Source organism: Camponotus floridanus, unplaced genomic scaffold (genome assembly GCF_003227725.1).
Source record: "Camponotus floridanus strain SB8 unplaced genomic scaffold, Cflo_v7.5 scaffold55, whole genome shotgun sequence".
Lineage (NCBI taxonomy): Eukaryota > Metazoa > Arthropoda > Insecta > Hymenoptera > Formicidae > Camponotus > Camponotus floridanus.
In genome coordinates, this window is record NW_020229714.1 from 816,006 (window position 1) to 842,217 (window position 26,212).

The window sequence follows — 26,212 nt, forward strand, 5'->3', positions numbered from 1 at the left end:
ATACAGGCAAGGACCAGAGGAAAGGAGATTGAGAGGGATAACAGAGAAGGAACGCACACTTGTGCGTGCCAATACCCTAACGCCCTCGACAGACACGTCGATTTGTTTGCACGTAGACGATCGTTCGCGGGAAGAGGGAGAGACTCTTCGCGACGACGACATCGTGAAACTCGTTATCAGAAGCGCCCTAGACTCATGGTCCACTATCTTCGACTCGCGCGTCTCCTCCGAATATCGCCCGGTGAAACTTCCGTTCCCTCCACTTTTCGATTTATTAGATTTCACAACAGACTAGAGAGCGTGATAGAACGAAAACAGAGGAGGATGGCGGCAAGAAGAAAGGAAAAGGTAAGAGGAGGCGGCAGGAAGCCAAGAGAAGCGCTGGCTGCAGAATCTCTTTGGCTCTTCTCTTCCTCGGCCCTAGCAGTTTTTTTTTCTTCGTTCGATCCTGCAAAGTTTTCCTGGCAGGTATCCTGCCCAGGGATTCTGCCGGGGCTCTTGCCGCCGTGGCTCGTCCGCAACAGTCCGGTATCATATCTATCTACCGCTTCGTTGCTTTGTCTTTCGCAGGCCCTCTCTTACGTACACTTGGATTGTAGCCTCTCTCTTCGAACTTGTTTCCGACATCGTCCTGTCCTCCTCTAGCCGCTGCATACCGCTGTTTGCGCGACGACGGGAGCAGCAGCTGGTGGCGGCGCGTTCCCGAGTTCCAAACTTCGAAGCTCTAACGAAATCTCGGGCAAGGTGAATATTTTATGCGTAAATCAAATCCCGACGAGTATACGAGAGGATCCGTGGCACGGTGCGGCTAAATTCAATAGTAGCGTAGGGCGTTCTTCATGGTTGTACATGCCGTTCTCCTCTGCATCTCTTATCTCCCTTCGACGTAGGATATCCTCCCTCTCTCTTATTTTAGCGTTCATCTCTCTTCTTTCTCGTATACACTCAATATCCCACACCTAGAAGTCTAGCCCTTACCGGAGATATTTTCCATCGTGGGTATCTATCGACTATTGAATTTCTGTCGCGCGCGCTGCAACGACACGCGCGTTATCGAGCCTATTTGCATCGCTGGATTCAATACCGCGCAACCACTCAACGTCCCGTTCGTTTTGAGGCACTCTCGTGCGAATGTGCGGCATTATTTCGAGAAATCAAGCGAGACGACGCGCAATTATTCGCGATGCGACGTGGGAGTCAGGATTCTTGAAATTTAAGAGATCGCAGCGCGCGAAATGTAATAACGAGGTGTGTGCATATATGTGTGTACATGTCTATGTGCATGTATGTGTGGGAGCGTCTTATTCCAATATGAAATATTCGCTCGTACGAGGGGAAGAAGAGCCGGATTCCGTTCACATCTCGAGAAACGGAATTCTTCTTCGCAAGACGTCTACAGCCACAATACAGCAATAAAACTCTCTGTCTTTTTCTCCACCGTCGGACTTTTCTGGTACTGGGTTAAGGGGAAAACGCGGTTCCCTCTGCGACTGAGCGACCCCATGACCAGGCACTCGGTCAACATAACGCTCTGCAGAACAATCAAATATTCAGCAGCGCTCCTGCGTCAGACGTTTAACCGTGGATGCCGTCTTTATTTATTTGTTTGCGACGAGTCGTTTTCACCACTGAACGGAACACCGAGCGTCTACACTACGTGTAGATATGCGTGAAGGGATGACAAAACGGCAAAAGGAAAAAGAAGGGGATATTTTTTTTCCTATCGCTCGGGAACACCGCCAACGCAGCCTTTCATCCAGATACGATTCTGACCCAAAAAGTCGAGTATTAAATTAATAAATTACAAGACCTCTCTTCCTATCTCCATCTCTCTCGTTCTCTTGGCTTTCGTCCGAATAGCACGGTTTACGTGATCCTGGTATTTGACTCACGCATGCTTCATCCGAGCGTCTCAGACAATTTACGTCAAAGAGAACCGTTTCTCAGAATCGTTCAAATGTTTCATCTCATTGGTACCGCTCTACGTATTTCATCACTTTTGGAAATTGCTCCGACGCGCCACGAAAATACATATGTACATCCCACGTCGGAAACAAAATCGAATCTTTCTACTCCAATATTCCACATAAACATTTTAAATTGCATTCGAATGCGTGTGTAAAATTTCGCGAAACAACCAAGCTTAACGTTTAAACGAGCCACGTCTGTCAAATTCTGTAGAAATATTCGAAACGAAAATAGCTAACTTTATTGTCATTTGAATTCTTAACTCTTTAATGAGATTGAGCGAAATTCCCCGACATTTTTTAACGAGCCAAATGAAAAGGAAACAGTAATTAACGTTTAAACACGGAGCGGCGGCGGAGAATAGCATTTCGTTTGCCGCGTTGAATATTTGCTACGGGCAGCCCGCTCGCTCTGCTTGCGGTATTCATATATACCGCCGGGCTCGGCGCCGGGGATGAAAACGCCAAATGAAAATTAGATATCCCGAAATATAGCGACGAGGGCGGCAGGCGGAGGCCGACTGTGAGCGAAACCCGTGCGAACGCGGTAAAGTATCACAATGACGCGGGAGGGATGCATTTACCGGTGCTCTCGCCGGTGCTTTGACGACAGTCGCCAGATAGCTCTTTCATCCGGTAATTAGCCAGAGAGCTCGAGGAGTTATCACCTGGCGCGATCGTGGCTGTGCCCCACGTGCGAGGCGGCTCGTCTACCTGCCTCCGTTTCAAACGCGCAGGATGAAGCGACGCCGACGAGCGAGGAAGGAGGGGATGCTGGCAGGCTCCCTCCCTGCCGACCTCAGCCCTTAATTAATTAACGCTGCGTCGAATAATAATTATCGAAATGAAAGATGATATCGGGCGGGCTTATTTATTGGTATATCGAGCTAACGTATAATCCTACCTCTCTTACGAGCCACAGCATGGCACGGTCTCTCTGTGTTGCGCGAGCGTACTACATGCCTCTCGGCTCTCTATGTCATCGACCGATATCTAAACGCGACTCCCCTAATTGATTTGTAAATTAATTTGCCCGAGCGATCTCTCGTATATTTACGGCCTTTAATTACGGCTCGTTCAGTGCTCTCCCCTGGTTCCACCAACGCGTACAAAGTAAAATCGCGATGATGATTCCTCGAAGCGATTGTTCACGTTATTGAGAATAACTTGTGACTTTTATCTAGCTTGACTCGTTCTTTCGTTCATTTCGCGTGCGCAGCATGTCCTTCCATCACCGCTATTTCACTTACATGTACGTTTTATTGTTTTATTCAAGTGCCTCTCATCAGCGGCGAGCTTGCAGTGGCAGCTCGAAAGGCGTCCAAGACAAATTGCATTCTGCGAGGATTCAATCTAGTCGTGGGAATGTTCAAAGTCGAAGAGGATCGCGCGGACGCGTTGGTACGTTTTGAGAGAAATAAAAGCAGCGGCAAGCGTTTTGATGCGACCAGAGAGATAAAAGGGAAGGAAACGGCCGTTGGAGAGCGCGATCCTGGATGAAGGGCAGGTCGATTCCCAGACTCGTTAGGCCGGCACAAACCGCAAACGCCGAGCCTGTTCTACCACGCCGAAATGGGATGTGTATGTGTGTGTGTGTGTGTCTCCTCTCCCCCTCTTTGCGAATTTCCTCGATATTAAAGCCCGAGCAGTGGAATTGCGACGATTGGTGGCGTGCGGCGATCTGCTTGGTGCCTGAATTCCCGATAATTATGTGCCAATTAAATTTAACGACTGTCCATTATTCCGATCTACGAATGCTCGTGTATCCCTGCTCCCTCCTTTCCGCGTTTCCCTTCCCCTCCTCCCCCTCCCTTCCTCTCCCTTTTCCCTCTGATACCGATTTCACTGTCCCTTCGGTCATACAGGTGCGCGACCAAATCGGCAACAACTATCATTCGGCTCGCAATCCAATTACTTTTTAATATTATCGGGGCGCGTCTGGAATCGAGCTGCCTTTGCGGAAACGTCGCGCGACCACATTGTAAAACTACGAAGAACTCCCGCCGGCAAATAAATGCTTCCGGGCTAGCTGCGTCTCTTTCTCACATACGTCGTTGTCAGGAGCCATTTGCTCACCACGGCTCTCGCCATCGCTATCAAATAGAATAAAGTGCCAGCGGCCAGTTCCGAGGGAAATTGGAAGTTTGGAACGTAATTTGCTACGATCGATCGCATAATTCGAAGAAAATGGGGAGGAAACGCAATAAATATTTTTGTCGCATATCGCATTTTATCGTTTATCTCATTTTTTTTATTTTCAACTTGTGTTCAAAACATTTTTAGAAACTTTAGGTTTTATATCTCGCGTTATCTTTTTATTTATAATTGTAATCATTAGTATATTACCTTTGGTATTACTATAAAGATTGCATCACGTGTCACGTAGAGATGTCGACTAGCATTCACGTTAAAGCATCCAATTTCATGCTGTCTACTCGTGTAATTGTTTTAAAAAGTATGTCTCTCTTTGCTACGTCCCGCTTTTCGGTACATCTTTGTTAAGAATTCAAACGTTTCAACCACAAATCCGCCATCGGACAGTGTTTGTTACAGTTTTCCAAGCTCATTAAAAAAATGAGCCAAACGTGCAGCGAGTTCTCAGCTTAATTATTTCACTGCAGATGTAAAATATATTTAGAGTGCGATATTTATACACGAATACAATTATCGACTCATTTACATGTATTTTCTTGTTACACCAGCATGCTTGCTGATGATTTGTTTATTTCGTGAAATATTCCTGGCACTAAAATTACTATTTAACAGATGACTAGGCTAAAGAAGATAGGCTAACTTGTTATTGAAATGCATTGGCGTGTAAAGAATAAAATAAAACGTCGCTGCGGTGCTCAAGGCCTTCAATATTTAGAAAATGTTTGATGAGATGAAGAAATGTGCATGCGCGAGAAGTAATATATAATATTATGTACTATTTTTTTATCAAACGCCAATCATTCCTAAGCTTTGCATCGTTAGACAAGAAATGATTTTTTAAAAGGATTTTCTCCTCCATATCTGAAGATCTTGTTTGATATGATATACATCTCTGTTTCCTAAATCAGTTTAAATTTCATGATAAAGAAACATTTATCCACTTTTGTCTCGATTTTGGAGAAGATATTTTATTTAAAACTTTCTCTTTTAACGCATCATCTCGTAAACGATATTAACACAAATTGAAAATTTTACTGCATTATATTGTATCATGCAAATTTATGATATATTTTTCCATCTTATAATTACTAACAGCATGCTTTTATTGAGAAAATAGATATTTATTGAAAATCTTACCATCCCCTATCTATCAATAAATTCGAAGGCCACTCGCGTCTGTAGAGAAGATGGCAGCAGGCAAGCTTGATATTGTAACTTCTAACATCAAGTTTAGGAATTCATGTTGCGGAAATGTAGGGTGCGGGTAGGGTGCTCGTCATCAGCACAGAGAGTAAGGAATAGTCGGTAGGGGGTGGCACCAACACAGAATGACCACTAAACACCTAACAACCAACAATAGCAGTCAACATCGAACATCGATAAACCAACGAAACTTAACCAACCACAAGTCACATTGTAACGGAATTCAGCGAATAGTGAAGATCCACCAATATGTACATATACATATATATATATATATATATATATATATATATATATATATATAGATATGTATATATACGTAAATAAATATATATATATATGTATATGTAGAATATATATATATATATATATATATATATATATACAAAACGTATACAATGTTGAATGACGTGTGAATACGTACGTGCGCACGATGAATGCTTCTGCCACGGCGCGTCGTCAAGACAACGCTAAAAGGGATAATTTTGAATCGCGTAATTTGCTGAATAACGCAAACGTACATTTCGAACACGTTCCACCAAATTCAACGCGATTGCCAATAGACAGAGCACTCTCGGGTCCACGTTCGTTTAATGGCGAAGGCAGGTCTTGGCCTCTCGCAGGAGTCTCCCATCAAAACATCAAGAAGATAAATACTAATTGTGAGACACGAGAACGTAAAAGAGTGAGATACGTTAAAACTTAATGACACATCTTGAGAGACACCGAGTAGGGATATGATGACGTACCACATCGAGTACATTGAGAACGTGGTTCGCGCAGACGACACTAGTAGTGGTAGTAGTAGTAGTAGTAGTAGTGGTAGTAGTAGTAGTAGTTGTTGTTACATTGTGTGTTGTGGTCGTGGCAAGAAGAAGAAGAGATGGAGGAGGTGTGCGGCGCCCCCGGCCAGCCGGTCGCCCGTCACACCCTGAAACAGAATAATATTGTCACTCCCCTGCGAAGAAATGACCTCCCTATCTCCTCATTGTCAGCGCTGTCTAAATATAACTCATTCATTAGCGATGTGTCTCACGATGATATATCTGTAGATAATTAATACGATACAGTCGCGACATTTCATATCCCAGCAAATATTTGCGATGATTTCCGAAATTATCGGAAAGAAAATATTATTTCATCTTATAATAAATATATTTATAGTCTCTCTTTTATACAGAATATTATCAGATTTTAATGAAATATAAAGGTATCGATTGTGCTTAAGAAAATCTAATTTAAATTCGTGAAGAGACAAGTCACGTAAGCTCCATTAAAATCAGACTTAAAATTCGACTATCGAAATCGAGAAAAAATTAAATTCAATTCTTGTAAGACATGTAAAATTATCGAGATGTCAAACGTTAAAGTTAGAACTAGTTTGAAATTAAATTCTACACTTGATGCGCGTTTTTACGTGTGAGAGTCTGACCTGACAGTGTCGATTCCGTTTGTTACAACTCGGTTTTATCAGTGGTTCCAATACTTTGCTCACACAGAGTAGCAAGCGGCGCGAAGTCTCGCCGTGTGGAGGGTCAAAACCGAAAAAAGGGAACGAAGCTTTATATCGAGGAAAAGGGGATTTCGGATTTGCTGGACCGTGTCTACCCCCATTGCATCGTTTACACTAACACGAGGGAGCGGACGAGCACGAGCGCGCGCGCGCGTCTGTACATACGAAGGAAAGGCAGAAAGTTGACGGAATAAGAGAAAGAGAGAAAGAGTGATGTGACGGTGAGTAGAGGGGAGGCTTAGAAACGGGAGCAGCGACCGGGATTTTAACGTCGAGCACACTCGTTTCGAGTCGATAGGTCCACTTCGACTGGCTTGGGAAGCAGTCGACATGGTCCAACAACTTCCTCTCCGGCTTCCACCTCGCTCCGCGTCCTCCATCGCGCTCCCTTTCGTCCATCTAGCCATCATCTTCGTAGCAGGAAACAGGGCGTGAGCGGATGGAAGTTTTCATACGTAGCGCTTACACGCAACTGATAAAAACACCGATCCTTGATCCGGCTCTTGTTAGGAAACAACTATAGAGTTTCTTTTTCAGTTTACTCGCTGGAAGAAGTGGTCGCTTGACGTAAAGTAAAGTTAACAATCTTTGCGCAATGCAATTTGAATACGAACATGTTAAGGAACTAGTGCGTTTTCTGATGTAAATTAAGGAATAATTATTCGCGATATTCAATCAAGCGAAAAACAGAGAGGAATGATGTTGAGTAAACTGTGAAACGTAAGAGACTCTCATTCGTGAGAACCGTAGCACGTGTCTCATCACGGTAAGAAGGATACGTAAGGTTTATTTAATTCCAAGAGAAATTCCACCATCCAATAGCGAGGTAGATTCGAGTATGCTGATGGTGAAACATCATGATTATCTCCAACTATTTAAGCAAAAGATAAAAATCTTTGTTTATCGTGATATGAAAGTTAAATATTGTTGCAACGTGCTTCAGCATGAGCTGACTGATAATAATCCACCGAACGATAAAACGTATTCGTTGAGAAGAAAACAGAATAAAAATAAAAATCGTAATAAAAACAAGAATATATATTTAATACACATACATTTAATGTGAATAATATTTATTACACACGTATACATCTAGGCTTTTAATATATTAAATCAATTCTTTTGGTAAAATTGAATTTCATATAATCGAGAAGATTTCTTTTTACAGTGGCACGTATTCGTCGGTATTATTAAAATCATTGTTCCCGTTTTCTAAAATTCGTATGGAAATAAATAGGATGGCAATAGAGGAACGCAAACACGAATTCGCGCACATAGTGAGGCGTATGTGTGGATGCAAATGGACGGAAATATTGCGCGACGCGGGGGAAAGGGAAATAGAGACGCCGAGAGAAAAGCGGGTTAGTGAGTGAGGGACAGCGTTAGCAAGTTTACTTTGTATGCCACGCAGTGAAGAAAGTTCCATCCAGCTGTTAGTCGTGTCTTCCTTAGTTTTCCTCTCGATGAAAACTCACTCGCGAGTTCTAGAAGCTTCTATCTTCCATGCACGCGAGCGAGTAAAGAGCAAATAACCAAACGTAGCTTACTTGCGCGTAAGAGCAAAATGTAAGAATGTAATCACGGTGTAATCGCAAGAGAGAGAACTGACGCAGATTTGACTTGGAAATTACTTGCAAATTAAGACACCTTCTCCTAGAAAAGAACGCTGCGTCGAGAATGATTCGGTTGAAAAATAAATGCGAATAAACATTGACGCGAGAGGGACGTGTGCTTGATTGAAAGCGCAAACATTCCAGAATTTTCCGAACTGATTTTTATGTTGTCATCCCGGCCAATCGTTAGGCTTTCGGTATCGCTAGAAATAAATAACACGGAATACATCATCCCCTGGATTGCCGTCATACTAGCCGCTTGTTCTCGTCACAAATAGAACCCCCGGGAATTACGACGCGGAGATCGACGGCATGGGATGGGTTGACGCGATAATACTGGTTATCATCGCGCTGATTGCACCCATACCTCCTCCCCTGCTCTGTGCTGCGCTCGCTGCAGCTATCGGGCTGTCTTCCATTGGTACCTGCATCTGACCCGGTATATTTCCAGCCGAGCTATTCATTATCCGCCGCGATCTACAACCATCCTCTCACGATACATCGACGTACGAAAATTGGCGAGCAGCACGGTAGGGATTAGTTTATGCATTCATACTCGCGGGCATGAATCCTTGGGGTCGGGAAAGGGGGCCCTAAAACCGTATCGTGCCGAGATTACGGCGCTTTGGTGGTGAATGTACAAGTGATACGCGCTTGATGATCCGGCAATTTTCAAGAGGGAGGAAGTTTTACAACAAAGATCCGAGGTAATTTAACTGAATGGGCCGTTTTACAAATTAACTCTTCCGAACTTTGACTAGTCCGTTGCACTTTCGCTTGTAAATGGCGAAAATTATTTTAATTGCACGCGAACTCTATTTTCTTCTCTCCGACCGAAGCAGAAGCGCGTCCAGTCGTGAAAGTAACTTCCACATAAGATCCACGTAAGCGTCCTTGAACTGAAAGACCGGATCATATGGAAAGATAACGATGATTAGTTCTCGTAGTAATATTTAATGAGGCGTGACATCGTATCGCGATGTGCCAATGCTCGAAGAAAAAAACAGAACGGAACGTGCCAGTTCCGTTATTTGCACTCGTAAACGTCGCACAGCCACGCACGTGCATTTGTGGCAAAGGTAACGAATGGCAGAAGGTAAAGCCGCACCTTCGCATGAAACTCTCGGCGCTCTCTAGCCTCTTTCTCCCCACGACGTCGCGCCTACATACGTGTGTTTACGTTGCGAACGCGCTACGCCAGGCGGAACTAACGATAACGAACGGTTACGAACGTAAGAGACTGGTTCTCGGAGCAAATGTCATTTCGACCGAGCGTGTTACACGAACGGTGCGTGAGGCAAGAGGAAATGAGCTACTTACGAGATTCCGAAAGAGAAAGTGAATGAGCATAGCTCATACGCGTAATAGTATACTCCAGGACAAATAGCTAAATGATGCTTTATCTCAGAACAGGTTTTCTTCATAGCATAGCTAGCAGAGCTGCACGGAATGTATCGAAAAAAAAGAAATGAAATGTATATATTTATTAAATTGTTAGAATGTTTGTATGACATAAGAGATAATTAAAGTAAAAATAGCACTTGAAATCTTGTTAAAACGTGAAGAATTCCAAAAGTATTAGCGTGATAGATACGAGACATAAAAAAAATATAATATTAATGACTGCGTATGATCAGCGATACGTAAAATAAGAAGAATTTAATACGAAATACAAATAAATTAGAAAGGCGCGCGAGAGAGCGATGGAGAAGATTCACAAGGCGGAGAGTTTCCCGATATTCCGCGAGAAACGCCTACGCACGAGAGCGGTAGATAATCCCGACGATCATCTCGACGCGACAGCTCGAAAGTTCCGGCCGTTTCGGTAGACGTAGGGTGTACTTCGCTGGTTTATAGCCGCCCTGCGGTCGTTGGGCTCCAAGTGGTCAGCGGCCGGTTCTCGCCGGTGCGCCAGCGTTATCCACTTGCATCGTAACTAGTCGCAGTAGCAGCAATAGCAGCGGGAACGGTAACGACGGTCACTGTTGCCGACCTTGTTGTTGTTGTTGTTGCCGTTGCTGCTGCTGCTGTTGGCTGCTGCCGCGACACCGCGTCCAGCCGCTGCACCGAAACCGGCGACTGCATCTGCGTCGTGGCACGAGGGAGGAGGGCAGGGATGCGCTAGTAAATTACACGTTGACTAGGGCTGACAACCGCAATGCGTGGCACACACGGTGCGGTGCGTTCCCCTCTGTGCGAGACGCCGGTGTGTTTATGCGGCCAGTGAGTCCGGCACTGTCAGCCGCTCCTGTGAATTATAGATGAGCCGGCCTTAATAAAGACGCGGTAGATGCCCGAAATTCTCGCCCAGCGTTCCATTGGCCGACCGAGTATGCGATGATTCCGCCGAATTGCAGACCAACATCGCGTTGCGTCACGCACTCGTTTATGTTTCGTACATTCGTTACGCATCGCTTCGCGAATGTCGCGTAGAGCTCGTTCACCGAACCATCGGCACTCGGCGAAATAACGCAATTACTTAAACTTTTTCGTCACACACTTATATAAATACTTATACTTATATAAATTAATTATTCGAAAGAATGTCTAATTTTGAAAATAATTAAAAGTCGACGATCAACGTTACATATGTCGAACATATTACATATTAGAAACGCATTATCATAATAATAATATAATAATATGCGATATTTAAAAACCAAGATACAGATTGCATCATTTTTCCTTGAAAATCGATCAGGTATATATTGCGTAATTACTTCGCAAGTATTAATTTCATATTAATAAAAAGAGAACGCACGCCCAAAGCAGAGCACACGTGCCTTTCCTTAAAAAAACAGGCGCATTCCGAAATGTTACATCATTGGCGGCGAGCGTAAAGCACTGTCTGGGTCACTCAGGCTCGTATACACGCGAATATCAGTGCCAAATGCTAGTAGTTATGTATATCGAAAGCAGTAAAACAGTGATGCAAATTTATTTCGAAATTTCGAGCCGTTATTTCGTTCTCGTAAAGTCGTTTTAAAACTACCCTCGTAAAAACGATTCGAGACATTTCCTTCTTATGCCGCGAACACGCTCGCGATGAAATGTGTAACTACTTTAAATAATTCTGCATCCTATCTTTAAGTTATAACGACTTTGACCGTGAGAAAATGCTCCACGTTGCTTCGCGAAAAATGTGCTTTACTGTAAGAGCGCACCTCCTAGAGTCCCATGCGCTACGTTATTTTAGCATAATCGATTGATATTCATACATGGTACAGAGAAATAAACACAGATCGATACGTTCGAGTCGCAAAGAGAACACGTGCGCTTTCGCATGGATGGAGCTTAAAGACGCAATATCTCACGTTTATTTTATATGTCTCACGATATCCTCATTATAAATGTGCCAACGTGATCGCTATAAAAATCGACTCGACCTCGCAATAATAATCGCAGGGGTTAGCCAAGTTATTCCGGAAAGAAGAACGTGTGCTCTCTTGCTCCACGTGGTGAGATAGGCCAAGCAAGCACGCCGGAGGGGAAGGAAAATTTAAGGGCAGCCGTATATTATCGCGACGAAGGGGTTGTCTGAGGTTAACTGCCAGAGCTTCGTAAGAGGGAGGATCGCGGATGGTGTCGCGGGGGCGCCGGAAAAGGGACGAGGCTGCGCCATGAATATGCCGCCATTAGTCACACGCCGAATCGCGCCGTGGAAAGAGAAGTAGGTGACACGAATTTCCCGGAATTGCGCGCGCCCTATTGGGTATCTCGGGGGGGTAACGCGAACAATTCCCCGTGAATGCGCATTTATTCCGGACGAAATCGGCGGCGCACCGGTAAAAGCTCGGTAAAACTTGGCCCTGGCAAGAAACTCGTCGCTCCTCCCTGCCTCCCCCGCTACGAAACACGACACTCACCCTTCCACCCTTACTCACGGCGTCAAGCCACCCTGTCGAAACATTCGGAATTCGCGGCGGCGTTCGTGTCACCGACAGACCTCATCGTTACATCTCAAAAGGCAGCAATGAAACGGTTAACTAAATTGCTACACGCTCCGGCTGTCAGTCGCAGGACCGACTGCCACTCCGTCCTTCTATTCGACCGTGCGCGGATACGCAAACGATCCGTCGCTTTTAGCTGCAAATCCGTCTCTGGACGCGAAACGTGATGGAAGGAAGAGCGGCAGAAAAATTCTGTATAAACGTGACGTTTTTCTTGTAAATTTTCAAGTCTCACCAACGTTCGACGGTTTTGCTTCTCGTCGTGTAACATGTTACAAATAAATACGTAAATACGAAGATAAAATCTATAGGAATGTTTCAAAGGATAAATAATGAAAGATATATAGTCTTATTGCAAGTTATATTTGATGCCAAAAAATGGTCTGATCTGGTATTTGCGTTCTAAGGCCGTAATCTTCTAACGGCTCGCAATTTGTACCCCGAATAATATCATCGACCGTGCCTCTAATTATTCGAAAGTTTGTCTCCGTCGGCTTGAGACTCATGTTTATCGTCTTCTGAAGCCTGTTGGTATTGAACCACAATTCTTCCTCGCCAGCCCTATTCGTGATCACCTTAATGCCGCTCACGTACTGCAGAGTCTCCTCGTCTTGTGCTATTATCACGACGTTCTTCGGAGTAAATGGTTTCCCGATGTCCCAACAGGCAATGGCAGTTAATTGGACCAATTGGAAAAATATTACGCCTCTTCGAGAAGTTGCCTGCACGCCCGCTTGGCTCGCGCGCTTGTAATTTGATTGAAATACCACCGGCTCCCTGAACTCGCTCCGCGTCAATGAAAACGTGTCCGTGTATTTCTGATAGTAACTAGCGAGCGAGTTAAAATATAAATATCTGAAAGTAACAAACATTCGTGACAAACAGCATTTTCTTGACATTCTATAAATTAGCATACCTGTATTAAAAAAGTCCTGATTGATATTTTAAGGGAAATTTTTAAATTCTTTTCGCTGACAAACGAGAAATTAATAAAAATTATTATATTAATCTAAAAAATAGTCAAATTGATTTCCACATCTTGTTATGCTAAGCAAAGAGCAGATTTTCGGATTTTACAAGATACAATTTATAGATTTACAATTTAAACTTGTACATCTCCGAAACGACGACAGATTGATTGAAATTTCGATCGGAGATAAAGCCTCGAATCAAACATTGACGAATTGTCTTATCCGGAATGATGGTAATGAGCATTAATACCTGTGATTAAAATATCCCAACGGTGACAATGACATACCGAGCGTACCGTCGGTCAAATCAAACCATTCGCCCGCGATCGTAATATTCATAGCATCCTCATCCGGGCCGAAAGCGTTACCACGCGTGTTGTTTACTCGCCAGGAATAGTCGCAATATAAGTCATAAATCACTAGTCCATTTTGATCCACGTCCGCCACATAGAGATAAGTATCGAGACACGTTTTTCCGACATCGACGATTGGCGTAACTAATGCCGCTTTCCCGTGCAGTACTTGATCATCCGGCACCACGTATTTATGGATTAGCTGATCCGTGGCAAGATCGAAGATCAATATTTTCGTAGGGCAAATTGCTTTACTCATTACTCTGCCGGTGTCGACCACCCATAAGCGATTGCATTCGTCGATCTAAAGATTATGTACAATGTCTCATCAATTTTATTGTTATAAAACTTAACACCTAATTTACAGAGCGAAAAAAATCTCGAATGAACAAAATTTTGAATATTTAAGCATTTCGTATTTAGACATTTTTTACTACGATTAAATCCAGCCAAATATCGGCTGCAAGATTACCGCCACTCTGTAGACAGATATAATGCTTTCACAATTAAACGGCGTGTGCCAGGTCCAATTGGGATACGGTACGAGCAAACGACCGCCGGGCCCGTGCGCCTTAGTCACCAAAGATAAACTAATTGGTACACCATCCAACCATTGCGGACTCGTCACGAACACGCGACCTTGCCTGTCGATATCCACATCTTGCGTGAAGGCATTGCCCAGCGTGTAGTTTTTCCCTGACAGAAGTATATTTGGCCAAACCCAATCCAGATATTTCCATTGGTAAACCACTTCGAGGTGCGACGGCTGGGACGGATGCACGAGAAACAGAACGAGTGCCCAAATCAATTCCATGATTCCGAAAGCTTGTCGACCTGGGCCGCGACACTGATCGACTGACCGTTAATTCGCGACGTGTTTTTAGCCGTTCACATATCTTTCGAGGCCTCAGTTGCATTCGCGCGATCGGGGGACCACTACATTACACAGTGGAACACACATACTTATTCTCTAGAGTAGATCGTCTTGTTCGAGAATGATAGACAATAATAGACCCCCACCCCTTGTTCGCACGGTTCTCCTCCCCTCCCTTGCCACGTCACGATTTCGCTACTTATGGTGACGGGCGGTGCAGTTTACCTTGAACTGAATATATACCAGTCGGTACACCATGTAACATGTTTCGTTAAATAACTAGGAAGTGACAAGAAGAATCTTGAGACTTTGATTCTTTGCGTAATCACATAAATAATGTAGCATTCTTACAAGAAATGAATCTTTCCTTACACATGCATGCGAGATACGAAACAAACTTATAAAATTAATAGAAATATATGATATCTGAAAGATTTGAAAATGTTTCAATTTTATGTTTTTAGGAATATAAAGAGTTACACTCTAAATTTTTTTTCGTATGTCTGATGCAATATTACACACACAGACACACACACACACACACACACACACATATATATATATATATATATATATATAAATTGATAAAGACGGCTCTATGTATTTAACAACATGATAATTATGAAACGAGCGATAAGAGCCTAAATATATATATATATATATATATATATATATATATATATATAGATATATGATGAAAATGAAAATGTATTACAAAATTTATCTTTAAAAATATATGATTTAAAAGGTATATTTCGATAACTCATGGCAGCGATATTAGATTTACTTGAAAAGAAATGTGGAAATTTATATCGCAAGGATATAAGATGAAAAAGCAAGATGAAAAAGATGTAAACACACCTATTAGCCTTGATACTTCCGATGTAAGATATTAATAGCATTGAGATTATTCATATTATTTACAACTACGATGAAATTTATTATACATACGTTACGCATCTACTTAAACGACCTGCTGTATACTGATTTGTTACGCAAATCAGTATCAAGTTCTGCACATCAATATGAAATACGGAATGTGGTTGAGCGCACACATTAACTGCCACGTGATCGGAAACTAGAGCAAGTATTCGCAAACAGTGCACGTTTACCTGATATAGAACCAGGAACCTTTGTTGCATTTCCTCGAACGCGTTGCGAAAGCTATTACGGGCGTATCTATATAACGAGATTTTCCGTAAATTTCATATCCGAAGTTTATATGTGCTTCGAGAGACAATACAGCGAAACTTTCGCATCTCGTATATATAAATGTTATTTACTTCGCAGATTCGTAATTGACGCATCAGCGCTCTTAATCACATTATGCATTGTGCATTCGTTGCATTTGTGCAGCATTACATTTTACCATAACATAATCATTCACTGAATTCAATGTGTATCCCGATCTACTTGAATATTTATATACGATACACGCGATGTATTAGTCATTGTTGGAGGTTATTATCGATCGATCAATGTTATGCTACCTCGGAACTCCTCCTTGCATATTCATGACGACCGTAGAAAAGCATGGGTGCTAACTGCAATTTCGCATCATCAATACGCAGCAGACCGAGCGCCGTTAAGTTTACGGCAGTTAATGCCAATTAAAACGCAGTAGACTGTTTACGGAGGGCGTGGAAATATAAAACGGTTGCCGATGTATCATGGTACGAGGCGATACCCCGCGCGATGACATTATATCACAAGACGGTCGCGCGCGTTTAGAACGTAATAAGGAGTTCCGCGCGAGTTGAACAAAACTATTTTCCAACAGCTGTTATGACGCGATCACGCAATATGGCTATAAGCGGCATGCTTTTCATCGCGCTCGCCGCCAAAACTTTTTTTCCGGGTTTGAATTGCATTACGCGTTGCACCGTATCCGGCAAGGGAAACTACACTTTGCCCGGCAGAAGTGAAAACCATAAATCACCTGGCTAGTCACGATTAAGCCAAACGGGAAGACAAATGGGTGGCTAATTTCAATTTTAATGCGAAGCCCAGAAGGTATCCGTTCCGTCGAGAGTTATAGCCCCACTCTCTTTGGGCGCGAACCGCTTTAGGGCTTATTAATAAGGAATAGTTTATCGTTTTGATTAATCACAGCTGTGCGCGTTCCCGCGACGATGATACCGACGAATTGCGGTGCCGTCACCGCAAAATACATCTGCCGGATTTCCAATTGGACGAGCGTCGCTCGAGGCGCGACTATTCGTGAAATTCGTGCGCTTAAAATCGAATGAGGTTGCTTGAGAGAGAAGAGAAGAAGACGGGGGGAGAAATGAGAGAGACACGCGCGTTATTTGCGCTGCAGTCGAGCAAATCTATCTGGTTAATTAGATCGACTACGGCAGATAGACGGTGGATTGAACAGCGCGGGCTCATAAACAACGTAACGAGTGTTTTTCATCGCTGGTAGCGCTCTAGCTCTCTACCCGAGGAATGGGGGCATGGACGTCATTAAGGTTGTACACTGAACGTAGTAGAATTTGAGGAAAAATGTATCGCGCGTGAGAAACTCGTTAATGAATTTCGTGCGGAACGAATATTTAGGACGCGGGTAAAAAGAACGATTTGTAGGCAAAGAGGAATTAATGTCGGGGGCGAAGGAGCCGATGTAAAGATTTAGGTTCGTGGGTTAAGCCTGAATTGATGAGAGAAGTATAACATACGATGAGGTACGATTACGATAGCGTTCCTTATTCCTGACGGCCCGAACTTTCAAACTGCCATTCTGCCGGAAGCTCGCGTCGCGCGATTTTATATCGACGAAGGGGGAGAGAAAGTCCCTCGCAAGATACGTCTCTCTCCCTCTATAGCTGAAACAGTTCTTCTTCTTCTTAAACTGAGTTTGGTAAACCCTCGTACAAGTCGAAGTTCTGACCGTGCGGGTGGCGTCGAAGGGGCGTAAGGGCGGAGGCGCCGTAAAAGTTGGACGAAGTCAATTTTGCAGTTCAAGTTGGTAATGCGATTTGTGCCGGAATAAATAGTTTGAGAAGAGAGCACACGGAACGCGCGAGGTCCCCCTCGTCTCCCCCTCCCTTGCCCCCCTTTTTCTCTCGCTTCTACCCTTGTCCTTGTCTCTCTAGCTGTCGGCCAATCCACTCGAGTTTGGTGTCGCGAACACGTCTATTTGGATCTGCCAGACGTGACATTCTTACTGGAAGCAGTTCTACTTAAATCAAAACAAGGCGATGACTTAGCGGAATGAGAAGCACTGCACCCCGATGCCGGAGTCGCGGAAACTGCCGATTGAACAGCTCCCATAAACGTTCGTTGGAGAAAAGTGCAACAAAGTTCGAGCGAAAGAGTACACGTATAAACAACCTGGCTCATTACTCCGACGTGGGAAGGAGATTAACGCCAATTACAGTTCCCGAGTAGAAACGAGAGGCAACGTTCCGGCGCGCAAATATTCCATCCGAGAAAAACTTTGGCCGGGATTAAATTACGACATTTTCTGTTTGTCCATCTTCAACGCTATATTTCACGCTATTGCAGCCCGCGGCCCAAAGTTTCTTTCAGAATTCTCGAACAGCGCGCTGCTTAATTAATGACACACTTCTCGACTCGTTACGTTACACGCGACCGGCAAATTGCCGCGAGTCCGGTGTGTAATCCTGCGAAAACGCAATAATAAGCCGGCTACTCTGTTGAAAAACGAGTACGCGCTTTCCTTCCTTCCCACCCCTCCTCCATTCTCGCCACTGACCATTTGCTCTTCCTTCCCTCCTCCACCTCCCCTAGTCGTATCATCCGCGCACCACCACCTCCTTCGTAATCCTAGAGATGAAAACTTACGCTAATTAAATCGTTAATAGCGGCGAGCGCATGCATGTAACGGCCGTGGCGGTTACTTAATCCCGAGAAAATGAAACGTTCGCGGTGTCCACATACGTATTCGCGGTTCGCTTTCTCCGGCACATGTGCCTTACCGGGACGCACGCATTACTTTCGCACAAATGACACATTGCTCTCTTTCTCTCTCTCTCTCTTTCTCTCTGCCAATTCGAAGGCCTTAAATCTCTCTCGTTCTCGCACATCTGCGCCTCAATTTGCAAGATGTCATTATATTCCGCGCGCATCAGTTTCGTCGTACGATCTACCGGCGTTAATTCCTCCTACGGCGCCCTTCGAATCTTCCGTTGCCTTAATGCGATCGTCGATAACGATAAAAATGCGAGCAGTCGTCGAGTCTGCTCGCTCTCGCCAACCATCGAGATCGGTTGTAATTTAGCGGATCTCTCCTTTTCTCCGACGCGCGTTTTCGCGAGACATTCGGGGGAACAGCGTCGAGGACTGCGAATTTGAATAACACAATTCAGTGAATCGAGTTCCGAAAGACGGCGCATTAGAATGCCACAGATGGGCGAGCCGTCGACGCTGTTGTTGCGTCGTCGAAACGCAAGTCGACGCTTTCGTTATCCCGAGCACAACACGATATATACGCGAGAAGCGAGACATTCCTGCCAAATAATAACTTCCTCCATTTAGCTTCCGTAGGAAAAGTTTCTGGTCCGCTCTCCAAGTTCGCTGGTTGCTTGACCGTCCAGGCCTTCGTTTCGCCTAAGACCATTCTATTTAGCATCGTCGATGGAGAACGCGATGAGGGAGAACGGCCGAGGCCGTTGAGCGTTCGACAATACCGCGTTTTCTGCACATTCATCGAGTTCTGCTGTCCACAACGGCGACACATATAAGGGTATTTGCAGCCCTCTCTATTGAAAATCGTTACTCGTCCGAGACCCGCGCGAGACTCGCAGTTTCGTAGCGCGCCGAGTTAAATGTAGAACTTTGAATAACCGGGCCGGAATAAAATATAGATGTCGATATACGAGGAGGGACGATAAGGCAAGTTTTCCTCGGCACGTAGGTCAGGCGATATGAATTCCAGCGCGATGTAAAAGCCGAGTAATTATGAATCGCGGCACGGAGCCGGGCGTTTATGTGCCAAAGATTACAATTAACTGTCTCCGATAGTCGGGTGAGGAAGGGAGGGGGAGAATTACGCGCGTGCAAATTACAATATATTTCGCGTATCGGCGATCGCGCGGCGTGCTTCGTCGTTCTTGTCGCGCGACTTCGAGTATCCGCCGAATAATTTATTTCATTGGCTACTTATCGGACCGTGAACTCGCAGATAGATGGAGGGCCATTTTTTTCCCCTTTTTTTTCTCGCAGGACCGATTACCCTCTGATCGGTATTATACGGTCGCTGAATCTCTAAACCCGATTGCCCCCTCTGCTTTCCAAACCGCCGCATTTTCGTTCGATCGTGGCTTAAGTAAACTCATGAGAATAAATAGAGCCGAAGTTGTTAGGACAATCGGGGAAAGGGATTAGAGCCGTTTAGCTTGGCCCATTCTTCGTTTGCTTTTCCCCTCCCTCCCATCCCTAGATGGACGCTCCTAATACGGCACTTTAATTATCGTGAGTGCTAGGCTGCATGGGCCGCAATTTACTTTTTCCAGAGAAAACGGAAATCCTACGGCGAGGACTCCTAGCCGCAATTTTTCTTCCGACCGCCAGACGGTTAGCTCATGTTAGTCAAGTAGGATTACCCATAACGTCACCTGAATCTTGTAGTGTTTTGTTGCGTGTGAAGAACTGCATCTTATCGTCGGCCCGATGGAACCTATGCCAGACCTTAACCCCAGGCAGTTTTCCCCGTCCGTCCGCTCGCCGGGAATACCCCGAAGACCGACGTTTCGCTAACAAGAACCTGAAAAGATCTCCCGAGTAAGATCGAGGGTGATTTATCACCGTAACCCATGGTCCCGCGTATTTTTCCAAGCTTTCCTCCGCCGTCTCGCGTCTGTTCTTTCTTCGCGTCGCATCCTCGTACGTCTAGCGTGCGCATTGTACAGGAGCATCGACCGTCGTGATATTCGCTCGAATTGAATCCATGCTCCGGAAGATATATCGCCGTTGGATCACGATCGGGGCGCTCGCGATCGACAGCCGGGGCGATACCGTAAATTCGCGTGCGCGACACGAATCGCACGCGCCGCCTTGTTTCTACTTACCGTGACTCGCGGACCGAGACCGAATCTATCGAGCTGGATCACGTTACAGCTGGATATACGTCACGCGTCACATGCAGATGCGCTTTGATCTGCATGGGCAATCAAGTCGCTCCAATTTCGTATACTCCATCAATCACGGCATGTTTCGCTCTCGGGAACGTGTCACCTCCGCTGGTCCCGCGATATTCAATCGCCACAACGTTCGTACGATTTCCTTCGTCATAGGATTTAATTTCACCATCGTTCCACTTTCCCGACGTAATACGAACCAGGTCTCGGTAGAATATTTTTTTTATTATATAGTACAATTTATACATATACATATATTCGGTAGAACCGAGGTACGTTTCTCTTCATAAACCTCCGTAAACGATATGTCGATTTGCAACGTCTGCGCGAAACATAAAGCCGAGTTACAATAAAATAGTGCTGCCATAGGTAAAAGGGATTCGTTTCAATCGTCCTTAATCGAGTAAGTTGGCATACAGCTGTTTGTTCTCGTCCCACCGGCACTAGTGTTTCATATGTGACCCACTGGAACACAATGGCCGCTGCTCTTTCCCTCGGCCGTCTGGCTGTCAGCACAGTCGCTGCTGGCTGTGTAAATACGATACGCCGCTCGCTTTTCGTGCTTTCAAGCACAGTTCAAAAAAAGGAAAACTGTAAGAGTATAGATGAGGAGGAAAGCGAGCGCTTGGTCGTGGAGGCGCTTTGCTCGAAATTACTTACTCGGCTTTTAATTTGCAGTTTATACGATCTCGATAAAGAGTCAGCATGAAATAATACTTTGCATCGACATGTTTTGTCGCGAATTAAATGGCAAAATAACGGTGATATTTATTTCGTAAAGAGAAATTGTTGCGTTTGTCACGATAAATAAAATCACGAGAATTCACACGATATTTTTTACGTCTTCACGTGTGTGCAACAATTCAATTATTCTTATTATGCTTGTTTCGTTACGTCATGCAGTGTAATCTGTGCAAATTGCAACGCGAGAAGGGAAAAATATATTCATAGAATTCCTTCAAAGATATTTCAAAGTTTAAACAATTATGCACGGAAAAGAAAATACTTCTATCCGGGAAATCTTTCCAGCTGTGAAACTAGATGTAATGTAATTGTAAGTTTCGCGAATTAGGCAGGCGCGAGTTCTCACCTGGACATCTCGTTAGTGCAATCATCGATTTAAAGTTCGTTATACGGGGCGACGATCGATAATGAGTTCCGAAGGTAACTTATAGTCAGAGGCTAGAATCGCGGGCAGGATGGAGAAAAACGGGGTGGCTTGATTGCTAGGCGGATCGCAGTCGGTGATTTGAGGCAATCTACCGGGTTCTTGTTACTCCGGACGACGAGTAATAACCGTAATGGGAATCGGTCTTCGGAGGTAACTATTCTTCTTTCGAACCTCTCCTTCGATCTTATTGTCAAATCCACCCAGGAGAGCCTGGATACTTAAATCAGTCATTCGCGCGCGTGACTTGTAAGAAGATGTGCGTCGAGTAACTTAGATTAGCGATTCGCCGATTAAATTCGGCTTACATCGATTCGAACTTTTTCCTTGCGCATGAACTTGTGAAGATATATCTATTTCATTCAAAGTAATAATTTACTGCTTTTAAATATTAATTAAATATCTTGTTCTTTGTGCATATATATGTATTGAAAGAGGATTAAATTATAAAAGAAAAAAAGATATAGAAATTTAACAAGAAAGATGCATTAAATATTTCAAATCTTTCATACATGTTATATATTTAAAATTCTTTATAAATTCAATTTGTTTACAAGTCCAAACTTTTTAAAACGTTATCCTTTAGAAATACAGCACTTTTTGAAAAAAATTTAAATCTTTTAAATAAATCCTTAACAAAAAGATTGAGATTTTACAAGAAGCCAACAATGTATATATATGTTATGTTGTGTAAATATTGTACATATATATAAGTATCACAGAGTAAAGTTTGCTATTGCTTTGAAAGTTGCAATAAAGTGCTCAGTCGTTATTTAAAACCTGATTCAGCTTGAAACTATTTCCAATATAATTCGCGTCTCCGAAACGACAACAGCGAGCCCCTTCACTTCGCCGGGACCGGTATTTTCATAATGCCAAGCGACGTCGTTTGCGCGGATCCTGTTGAGAATACGACAAGCATTTGTATTGTTAAGGGCGTCCCCGAGACGTCCCAAACCTCCTTACCGTAAAGCAGAAATGGACGAGAGGGTCTAACTTGACTGCGATGGCCCTTGCTTCATCTTCAAAATTCTTTTCCATTAAGTTTTTACGACATTACATATCACCCTTCCGAATAAATAACAAGGCGACACGGCAATGTTCGAGGCCATCTCTTGTCGAAAAATGATCATCATTATTTCTTGAGAGAATTTTACATCGAATATTTATTTGTAAAACTTATTGAAATGTATTATAATAGGCATCGTATGCGTGACAAAACGCGGCGCAAGTAAAGGATCTTGACAAATATTTGCTCACCTCGGTAAAATTAATTCGAACTCGGAAAAAAGTTTATAGTTAATTATATATAATAAGATTTATTTATATTACCATTTACATATTATTATATCAAGATATTTATCACTTTATATCGAATTATGCAAAAATTTATATTAGATTTTTTCCGAATATTATACTTGATTTTTTGTATAATTCGATATGGAGTTATAAATATTTTTGATATAATTGTATGTAAGTAATGATAATAAATATATCTCATGATACATAATTATATATAATTAGGTATAATTATTTATCTACACAATTATATATAAGTAGATATAAACTTTTTTTCCTGGAAAATTTATGTATAATTATTAACTATTATCGCAAAGAAACACAAACGATAAGAACCAGCAAGAAGTAGCGAGAAATACTTTACAGCTGATAAACAATGATTTTCTATTCATTGGATTCGCGTGCGTTATACAACTGTCAGAGAAAAAGAAAGAAGAAAGAGAGAGAAGAGGAGGAGGAGGAGGAGGAAGAGAAGAAGCGAGGAGAATTTGAGCCGCGGCGCAGGCTGACTCTAAACAGAGCAATCAATCTTGGCTTAATGAACTCTTAATTATTTCGAGGATACGCCAGAGCGGGGAGGGAAACTGCCCGTATAATGGAGGTGCAAAGTGCGCGCGGCCGACTGTATGCAAGTGCGGCAAAAGGGTGGATGGTAGGGAAATGGAAGAGCGACTCGTAGTCCGTGGTGCTATTAGATAAATATAGGGAGAAACAGCGCCACGGGGGAAGCAACGAAAATGAAAATAAAGGGGCACTCCGCAACTACGACTCCGGTCCCGTGTGCAGCAGGGCGACGCGAGAAAACCGAGATACGTTTCCGACGCATGCTGCGCGAGCTGAACTCTCCCGGTGGGAAAAAACAGACAGAAGCAAGTGAATGACGTGAAAGAAAGGATCGGCGTGAAAGATCTCGTCCGCGCTTGGATTTCTTGAATCGCACCTCTGATTCGCGCAATATTTCAATCCTTGGAAATAAATCAGCGCGCGACGAAAATGCATATGATATTTTTATATCTCTGTGAAATATTTTGATGACGCGAGCGTACAGCGTATTTTTATATATGATTTTCATTTTCTCATTGTCACCCGATGCGCAAATAGATGGTACAATTCTGCTTTCATCCGGTGAATATATTACTTCATTAACTTTGTTTACGGCTTAGAGGAGAATGACGTAATTTCGAGCAAGCGCCAGTCTCGTCTTCCTCAAGTATGAGGAAGAAAAATTAAAAAACATTGCGGGTCGGGTCACGAACGGCTTATAATATACACTGTGGAAATTACGCGGGCAGCCCGACGACGTAACTTCGAAAATTACGCGAGTAGGGTACGAAAAGTTTGCGCGATCTAACTACTACGAAGTCAGTCCACGGTGCGGCCCTTATTCACCGCCCTCGTGGGACTTGGCCACAGCACCCCCCCGGTTATTACACAGAGGGTTGGCCTCGGCTTGCCAAACGTGCCGGCAAAAAAGTCCCATTTAATACGACGAAATTCACTGTGACGCACCCTGTACACATCGTGAGCCGCTTAATAATGTATTTCGGTTGTCGCGCATCGCTCTTTATTAAAGCTCGACCGGCACGTGCACCCGAGAATCTTGCACCTTTTCATGTAAAAAATGATTCAAAATATATGAGGATACACATGTGTGTGCGAGTAAAATACAATTTAAACTAACGGTTTTAAGATAAAAAAAAACATGACATTATATACGAAACCGTTACATTATACATATCTGTAAAAATATTTAATTTTTATTTAGATACAAAAATATCTACGAAAAATGAGGCGCGATTATAAAATTCCGATTAATAGATTATGTTTTTAAAGCTATTTTTGTATCACAAATCTTACATAATACGAACGAAACGTTTATTCAGTGAACGGGAAATATCCGAACGACTGATATGTGACGCTGTAAAAACCCGCAGCATAAAGAATTTCGATATTCACGGGAATATACCGCAATGATAAGCGAGGGCCCGCGGAATATTCGCATGCCAATAATTCCGCTTCAATACACTGGCCGCCGATATTGACGTTTTTACGAAAGGCTAAACCGCGTGATCGATATATTACGATTAGGTGTCACGATATGCGCGCCTTCCGAGCGTGAAAGCCGAAACGGCAGGTTTGATTATAAAGCTGACGGGCTAGTTTAAAGGCAACGAATATTTATCATCGTTCGCTGGGAAAAACAGGAAAGGCGGTTTACGTAATACGTGAGCCCCATACGTGTGTATAGCGCGGGCAAGTAGTCGTGGTACTTCTTTCGACACTAACCGAGAAGGAAACGAAAGTGTCACGAAGCAAAATATGTACACCTAGAGGCGAGTGAATATGATGGAAGGAGATGAAGGAGAGCGCGTAAAGCGGATATCGCGCTTTCAGGCCGAGTAGTCGGCTCAATAGTCCGCGTAGCAAATGCATTCTTCCCAAAGTCATTTTGTAGAATGTCATTTTTCGTTTTGCGCGCTCTTCTTATTGCGTACAAAACTGAAGCGAGATGAGTTAGAAAAAAAAAGGAGATAGGAAGACGGAAGGATGGGAACTTTCGCCGTAGTCGATTCCGACCTTCTCGAGGAGGGTTTATGTCGCTCGCTGTGGCAAACGACTTTGCCTTCCCTAACGAGGACATACGGCGGGGCTCGATAAGGAAGACGACGTTCAACTTGGCGAAAACAGGGGATCAGAGGAGTGATCCGAGCGGAGCGATGCGCTGCGCGCGGAGAAAAAATATTGACGATCGTTTTCCTTGATGCTGACCCAAATTTCACTTCGGGCTTTCCGCATCGTTGACGCAGCACTGGCAAACGTTCGACGACTTCGACCGATTCTCTCTTTCTTCCCCTTTCCCTTCGAGCCCGTCTTTAACCGTCGTCGTGGCCTCTCTTATTCGCGTGCTGATTTGGCTACCGATAAAACCGAATATTCGCCAGACCGTGATTTCTGAATTTAGCGACGACGCGATTATGCTAACGTTCTTTATTGCCAGGTGCCATAAAACTTTGGACGTCCTCGAGATCGGGAATTCATAATGCCG

The 26,212-nt window shown here is 43.7% G+C and overlaps 2 protein-coding genes across 5 annotated transcripts in view; both read right to left on the reverse strand.

The window, feature by feature from the left end:
- Positions 1-26,212, reverse strand: part of LOC105253826 (CUGBP Elav-like family member 4) — a 534,430-nt gene that overhangs the window by 376,540 nt on the left and 131,678 nt on the right. The window contains exon 3 of one of the 4 annotated variants that reach the window (XM_011262131.1): positions 6,074-6,255. The exons of the other annotated variants lie outside the window; for them this stretch is intronic. The gene's annotated coding sequence lies outside the window, so the exon portion shown is untranslated. The remainder of the gene's footprint in view (positions 1-6,073; positions 6,256-26,212) is intronic. 4 annotated transcript variants of the gene reach the window in all.
- Positions 12,745-14,753, reverse strand: LOC105253824 (major royal jelly protein 1). The gene is made up of 3 exons (XM_011262124.3): positions 14,197-14,753; positions 13,622-14,028; positions 12,745-13,255 (listed from the first exon to the last, which is right to left on the reverse strand). The coding sequence occupies exons 1-3, from the start codon at positions 14,536-14,538 to the stop codon at positions 12,760-12,762; spliced, it is 1,245 nt and encodes a 414-aa protein (XP_011260426.1). The 5' UTR covers positions 14,539-14,753; the 3' UTR covers positions 12,745-12,759.